The sequence below is a fragment of the Echinops telfairi genome, unplaced genomic scaffold, assembly GCF_000313985.2.
Source record: "Echinops telfairi isolate 266 unplaced genomic scaffold, ASM31398v2 ScPeMD7_2291;HRSCAF=2852, whole genome shotgun sequence".
NCBI classification, from domain to species: Eukaryota; Metazoa; Chordata; class Mammalia; order Afrosoricida; family Tenrecidae; genus Echinops; species Echinops telfairi.
The window spans coordinates 44,806,836-44,814,615 of record NW_022106189.1 but is presented as its reverse complement, the minus strand read 5'-3'; the positions used below and the strand labels follow the sequence as shown (position 1 = coordinate 44,814,615).

Here is a 7,780-nt window from a genome sequence, read left to right as displayed (position 1 = left end):
CCAGCCAGCCAGCCAGCCAGCCAGCCAACCAACCAAAAAACCCCAAGCTCACTGCCATCAAGTCAACGCTGACTCACAGTGACTCCCTGTGGGTTTCCGGGACTCTCAGCCATTTACAGGAGTAGAAAGCCCAGTCTCTCTCAGAGCAGCTGGTGGTTTCAAACTGCCGACCATGCGGATCGCAGCCCCATGCATAACCACTACCCCACCGGGGCTCCTACAGCTTTGTCCTTACAGATAATTACAGGGCCCATAATCACCCTGGTCCTTTCTCAGGGAGCACACAGCAAGGTCCCACAAGGGTAATGGCTGTATGTGAAGAACTGACAAGATGAGCCTGGAGTAGCCCCCGGGGGGTTTGGGTGGAAGATGAGGCCGTCTGCGTCCTTACAGGGTCTGGGAAACCTGTGGAGCAGTCTGCTCTGTTCTCGGGGGTCACTAGGAGTTGGGATTCACCAGAGGAGACTGGGCCCAACGACCGCACATAGCAGAAAGGTCTGATGTGCCTCCGTGTTTCCTAGTCCTCTCTCTATTGCTCAGCATCATGATTTACTTGCTTAAGGGATTCCTGCATTATCTTGGTCATAAGGAGCCCTGGTGGCAGAGTGGTTACATGTGGGGCTGCTAACCACAAGGTTGGCAGTTTGAGCCTACCAGCCACTCCTTGGGAGAAGGATGAGGCTTTCCACTCCCATAAAGAGTTACAGCCTTGGAAACCCTCAGGGGCAGTTGTGCCCTGAGTGGAAATAGATCCAATGGCAGTGAGTTCGGGTGGGTGGTGCAGTGAATGACATGTTGGGTGCTAACTGCAAAGTCAGCAGTTCAAAACCACTGGTCTCTCCTAGAGAGAAAGATGGGACTTTCTACTCCCGTAATGAGCGACTGTCTTTACGGCAGTTTTACCCTACCCTGGAGGGTCACGATGAGTCAGGATTGATGGGTGGCCCTTGAGTTGGGTTTGTTGTGGTCTGAGATCTTAGTAAAAATAAATGGGTGTGAACTATGTATTTATCCTTTCCCCCCTCGGGCATGACCATGCTCACTGTGGCACAGCTACCTACTCTAGCCTTGCAACAGAGGACTCTGCCCCGGGGGAGCAGAAATAGACCCCAGGAGACCGGCGAGCTAATCGGGACAGTTTTATTAGCTCCAGTTCAGCAGCATCTGCGGAAGGCCCTCCCGAGTCTCCTGCTTGGCCCAGTGGCCCCACCCGGGACCCTGCTCCAATCGGCTGGTGGTGGTGGGTGGGTGGGGCTGCCAAGAGGCTCGGGTGAAGGTTCCTACCAGACAGAGGAGGAGGAGAGGGGGCGCTTCTGGGCTACATTCCCTTGGAAAGCTGGCTAGGGGAGAATGGGCTTAGGCAGGCCTGGGGAGGCTGCGTGGTCGGGCGGTGCAGGCGCTGGGGTTAGGCCAACTTACACGCTAACCCCAGGAGGGCGGTGAGCAGGAGGGCGGCGAGGCCGGCGCGTGGGGCCCCTGCCGAGTTGCAGTCCACTTTGGAGTTCCTGCAGGAACACACTTGCACCCTGAGCTCGGTGACCGTTGTCATGGGGGGCTTCCCCGAATCCGTCACCATGATTGGCAGGTTGTAGTTGGCTTTGTTCAGGTTCTGCAGAAGGCTGACCAGGGCGTGCGTATCTGTGGAGACAAGGAGGGCCTCATGAGACAGGCAAGGCATGGGAACCCAGGCAGCTCATGATGTCCCCAGTGCAGAACCGAGTGCCCCAGGGTGGCCAGGGGCTGGGTCTTCCGAGGCAGGTCACTAGGCTCTTCCAAGGCGCCTTTGGGTGGATTTGAATGGCCACCTTTGGGCTAGCTAGTGGCTGAGTAGATTCACTGCTAATGCCACCCAGAGATCCCGCGAGAGGGTTAGAGAAAAAGATGAGGTGTCCGCACCTCAGGGCACGCCAGGCAGGAGCAGCAGCTGGTCTCTCGATTGGCAGAGCACCTGGGCGTCCCTGAAAATAAATGGAAGTGGGAAACATTTCCTTGGGTCTAACAGCCACACTTCGGGTGCCTAGGCCCCATTTCTGGCTGGGTGGCTACCACAGGGCCACTGCTCCAGGGCTGAGGTAAGTGGCTTCCCAGGGACCAGTTTTTGTGAAGCATAGTGGGCGTCACTTACCCCTCAACCCTCCCCTCTGTTAGGCAGCAAGAGGCAGAAACCAGAGGGTGTCCCTCTGCATGCTAAGGCCTCCCTTCCCCCGTTACAGGAAGTTGGAAGCTGATAAAAGCCAAGGGCAGGCACAAATTCAGGTCCTTGAGACAGGAAGCCAGTACACCTGGGAGGGCCCTAATCTAGGACAGGCGGGTTTAATTCAGCCAATGGGGTCAGCCAGTTCTGTGGTCCATGCCTCCAGTGGAGGACCCTAAAAAGCCAGGATCGGGACCACCTCCCTCTCTCTTTTCCAGCTGCTCCTTGCTCGGCCGCGGTTGCTCTGGCCTCCACGTGGGGGTGCAAAGTGCCCTGATGGGGCTTGTGTAAAACCTGACACTTCTTCTATCCTGTATGAAAACTTACTTGGATCACAAACCAGGCTTCATTGTGAATTCTCTCCAAGGACCAAGATATTTCTCACAGAAGGAATCTAACACCTCCTGCACCGAAAGCCATTTTGGCAATGATCACGTTCAACGCCTGAAACAAATCCCCGTAGTGTCCCCCAGCAGTGTCCCCCTGACCTACACTGAGGGCAGAACCCCCTCAGGTTGCCACTGTGGTGAGTGAGTTAAAAAATTTTTCTTTATATAGAAATCTTATCTTTATTCCACAGATGGCTTTGAACTGCTGACTTTGGGATTAGTAGCCCAACTCATAACCACTATGCCATCAGGGCTGCTGGCGAGTGAGTTTTTGAATCAGGTTCTCAGTCCGTAGACTTTGATTTGGGTCAGAATCTACAGGCCACAGATGACAGATGCGGTCCACGTTCGTGGGTGGTCTCTCAATGTCCTCATTCCATGCAGAAACCAAATGACAACCACAGCAACAAATCCATCACCCTGGAGTTGGGGTCTACTGGTGCAGGGCGGGGTGGGGGTTGGGGTGGGGGTGGGGTTCTCCTCATTCCTTCTCAGACCTGTGGGTGGCAGTCAGAAGCCACGACCACCTCTTCCGCCATGTTCTATTAGCTAAGTGTCTTCCCTTATCGGCCAACAAGGATTTTAAACGAATAATTACAAACAAAACAGCTCGGCTCTTCCTAGGCACAAAGAGCAAAACTCACGGCCACGAGTCGATTCCGATTCATCGCGACCCTCTAAGACAGGGTAGAACGGCCCCTGTGGGGCGCCCAGACTGTCACTCTTTCCGGGAGTAGGAAGCTCCATCTTTTCCCACAGAGCGGCTGGTGGTTTCTGAACCACTGGCCATGCGCTTAGCAGCCCAATGCCTAACTACTACACCCCAGGGTTCTCTAGGCACAAAGAATGGTCAGTAGTTAAAAAAGGGCAGCAGCAACAACAACAACAACAACAACAACAAAACCTTGGGGAGGTTGAAGCAAAGAGTTTAGAAGGCATCTTATCAATGGAATCAAGCCAGGAAGGAACAGATATGATGCTCATGGGAAGCCAAGCCCTGGTGAAGTGCTACCATGGGAAGGCGGGGGCAGCTGGAAGACGCAATCCAGGGCCGTGGAAGGAGACCCAGTGAGCACAGCCCCCTTTCAGATCAGCCTCAAGCAGAGGAGGAAGTCTTGGATGAGGGCGTTCTAGCCGGAAGGCTTCCAGCATGATGAGTCTAGCCAGCGAGGGCCATCAGAGCTCCCAGAGAAAGCAGCTCCCCCCACCTTCTCAAGCGGGAGCAGGGCCACCTTAATTAAAATTAATCTGTGTAACAGAATTCATTTTTTAAAAAGCAATAAAGTAGGCAAACAGGCGAGTAGAATCGATAAAGAGAGAGAAGCACTAATGAAAAATAAGATAGGACATGGGACCATCACACCGCATAGATTTTTTTTAAATAGAGAATTTTATGCACGGTGCTACAGCCTGTTCAGAACTTAATGAAACGGGCGAGTCCCCTCCCCTCTCCCCTCGATAGCTCTACCACTGTGGTGGGTGTAGCTTTATTGGGAAGCAGGGTGGACATGAACTCAGCAGTTAGCTTTTATCAGCCCTGGGGTGAGATTGTGTAGTTATAGGAAGATTGTATAATTCCATATATCGGTGTTCCAGGTTGAAGGGAACAGATGGGAAATGTTGGGCTCCATTCTGAATCCCTTCCACCCACCAGGAAAAATGAGAAGAGAGGGGAATTGCTTATAGGTTTCATCACGGCATCAGCGGGCAGGGCAGGATCCATGGAAGAAGACATTGCTGTTGTTATTGTTAGGTACCATCGAGTCGGTACAACTCATAGCGACCTAACGCACAACAGAACGAGACATCGCCCGATCCTGCGCCGTCCTCGCCTTGTTCCTATGCGTGAGCCCATGGGAGAAGAGGGCGAAGTGGAAAGCCCAGGGGCGCGAAGGTTAAGTCAAGGTTGAGGACGCTTCCACCATCAAAGGAGAGGTAGAGGAGTAGAGGTTGAAGGCTTAGGAAACGTGCTTTGATCGTTGCTTCTCTGTGTAGCCAGTCTTTCATGGAAGCAGAACTTCCACGGAGAATCCCGCCAAAGTGCTGGTGAAAGAGAAAGAAGCCACCCAGGGGGCTGAGGCTGGAAGCAGGACTCGGCTCCAGGAGACGAGCAGGCAGAGGCAGGGACCCTTGGCCTTCAGAGGCTGGAGTGGGGTGTAGGGGGCCGATGCTCTGTGCAAGCTAGTGACCAGGAGAAAGCCTTGGAGGCTTGGTCTCAGGAGACAAGGGAAGGCTCGGCTCCTGGGCTCACGACTGAGTCCTCAGGGGTGGTCAGAAGGCAGAGGTCACAGATCAGTCCAGAGTGGATGACAGGGGTTGATGGTGGAACCGAAAAGATCAGGGAGGAAGCAAATAAGAAAATGTGTTTGCCTGGAGGGGACGCTACATCTCTACACCATGTGCTGGTTGGTTATGCACTGGGCTACTCTCCCACAGGGTCAGTGGTTCGAACCCACCAGTCGCTCCTCAGGAGAAAGATGGGGCTTTCTACTCCTGTAGAGAGTTAGAGTTTCAGAAACCCTCAGGGGCAGTTCTATCCTGTCCTATCGGATCCCAGTGAGTCCGAATGGACTCCGTGGCAGCGATTTTGGATGTTGGTTTTTTTGGTTCTCTGCGTCCCAGCGTGGTCATTCTCACGGATTCCAGGATTTTTCATCATGTTCTTGTCCTAGACCACAGTCAAGCACACACATCACTTTCATAGGCCCCGGGGGAGCAAGCGATGTGTCTGACCCACTGTGTGGAGCAACTTGCTCTGTTGGGGTGGCCTGGTATGTAAATACCTTGAAATAAACCGGGTGAGGAGGCTCACGGGGACATCTGAGCGGGAGAGCCGTTTGGGCGAGAGACGCGAGGCTCTGGTCTCAAGGACTTGAGGAGTGGACCCACTGACTTACTGTTGATCTTGGAGATCTTCCACACTTTGTCAGCGACAGCCTGTTTGTGGATCTCAAACTTGAAAGGGTCAGTGTTGGGGTGAAGATCCTTGTCTGAGGCTCCCAGCACGACCACACTGAGGTTTTTGGCGTCATCACAGACCTCGGCCACCGTGGGGTAGATGAAGGGGCCGTTGTCATTCACGTCCTCCAGGGTGATCAGCAAAGTCCCCGTCCCTGTAGCGGGAGGGTCACCTGGAGGGGGAAGGGCGGGTTTTAATTAGAGCAATGGTCATCTTCCACCGGGCGCCAGGAGCAAGCACCAAAACACAAAGACAAAAACACCAGTCTCCCTGGCCACTGAGTGGACGTGGACCCTGACTCATAGGGACCCTACAGGACAGGGTAGAACTGTCCCGGTGAGTTTCCGACAGTGTGACTCGCGATGGGAGTAGAAAGCCACATCTTTCTCCCATGGAGCGGCTGGTGGTTTAGAACTGCTGACCTTGTGGTGAGTCAGCAGCATGGTGACCACTACACTACCCCATACCAGGTGCCAGCTGCCTTTATGGTTATGAACATATTCAAAATCAGACTCACAGCCAGATCTTACATTTTACAGTGAAGTTCAGTGATTTACAAAGCCCTTCATTCCCCACATAGGAAGGAGCCTGGGCTGGCCTTGTGATTAAGCACTTGGTCGCTAATCTCTAGGTTGGGGGTTTGAACCCACCAGCCTCTTTGGGGGAGGAAAATGTGGCAGCCTGCTTCCAGGAAGATGTAAGCCTTATGGAAATTTCTACTCTGCCCACAGGGTCACCATGCACCTCGTATTGTTTTCCATCATATGTAAGAGTTCCTCCCCACTTCCCCTGTGGGAAACTGAAAGATTTCTTCCAAGCAGTCTTCCCCAAATACATGTTACACTTAGGACACTGCTTGCTGCTAATGGTAAATAATTGTCAAGTTACCTCTCTGAAGGCAGTCAGTTGCCAGACTACTGTCTGGTCCCACCACAGGTAGCCCCCCCTGCTGTTAAGGACAATGGGCCACTTTTCCCTAAAGGCTTGCAGCCATCAGTGTGGTCCCTGCAGGTGGGTTTACACCCTACTGATAATGGTGTCTATAGTGAGCCGGAGAACAGATCAAACCTGCTCAGTGACTGCCATCCTGAATCTAGGATCTGCCCATCTTGTCACATGTATACCAAGCCCTCCCGTTTCTTATTGCGATCAATTTTAGAATGTTTTCTTCTTTCTTGTACTCAGGGTTATCTGAAGTCAGAGCTTGCTTCTCTGAGTGATGGGGTGAAAATGGGATTCCCACCCCCCCAGAAGAAAACCTCTCCCTGTTTTTATACACCCACGTTGTTGAGTCTGGTCTGACTCATAGTGACCGTAGGTAGGGTTTCCCAGCCCTTAAGGCCTTCTGGGAGCTTCAATCTTTTCTCCCAAGGAGTGGCTGGTGGGATTGAACCACAGACCTTATGGTTAGCAGCCCAATGCCTTTAGGGTAAAGAGCACCCATACCCACAATTCAAGCCATGCATTTGCACCTGTCCTTTGTGCTCCGCCAGTTCCCAAGGCCCAGCAAGTCCTTGGGTGCTAGGTACTTTTCTTAGTGTCTAGTGGCACCTCACTCCCCACGGGGAAGAAGCAAAAATCAGTAGCCAACTGTGGCCGGGGTGGTGCCTCTTTCCGGGATCCCCTCTTTTACTAGGGACAACAGGGCTCCGGGGATGCTGAGTGAGACCCAGTGCCTCCTCTTGGCTGTGAGGACTTAGCTTCGGACCCTCATGCTGACAGTTCTTGGCGGGCCCTGGACAGAAGTGCTCACTTCCTCCCTGGTGTATCTGGATCAATGTCGGCGAAGGCCAGGCCTTTAGATCATGGAGGGTCTTTTGCTTCCTGGGCCTGACACCTGCTGTGGTCTTCCTGCTTCTAACCTCACCTTGTCCCCTCATCTGGACCCCTAGCTCCCCTCTCAGCCCTGATGGCTTGTAATAACCTCAGCACATGGCAGGACCAGCCAGGGCCAGACGGATCCCATGGATCCATTTCAAACGCACTCCGTTTCTAGGGTACTGCCCCACTCCAAGCAGCAGTAAGTGCTCGTGAGCTGGTGGCCCCTATGGGTCTTCTTACTGTAGCCAGTCTGGCAACTTTAAGTCGGACTCATTCACGGCTTTACACTGGGGCTTGGGTCTCTGGTTTCTGAGGAACCCTGGTGGTGTCGTGGTTACATATTGGGCTGCTAACTACTAGGTCAGCAGTTCAGAACCACCAGCTGCTCCTCGGGAGAAAGATAAGGCTTTCTATTGC

The 7,780-nt window shown here is 53.3% G+C and overlaps 1 protein-coding gene across 2 annotated transcripts in view; it reads right to left on the bottom strand.

The window, feature by feature from the left end:
* The window catches only part of LOC101642974 (cadherin-13), a 349,021-nt gene that overhangs the window by 10,012 nt on the left and 331,229 nt on the right, over positions 1–7,780 (bottom strand). The window contains exons 7-8 of one of the 2 annotated variants that reach the window (XM_045293862.1): positions 5,481–5,714; positions 1,420–1,638 (exon numbers count right to left, since the gene is read on the bottom strand). In XM_045293862.1, coding sequence (XP_045149797.1) covers positions 1,420–1,638; positions 5,481–5,714 — 453 coding nt within the window. Of the gene's footprint in view, positions 1–1,126; positions 1,639–5,480; positions 5,715–7,780 lie in introns of those variants that run through there. The other variant, XM_030886548.2, reaches the window with a different exon arrangement.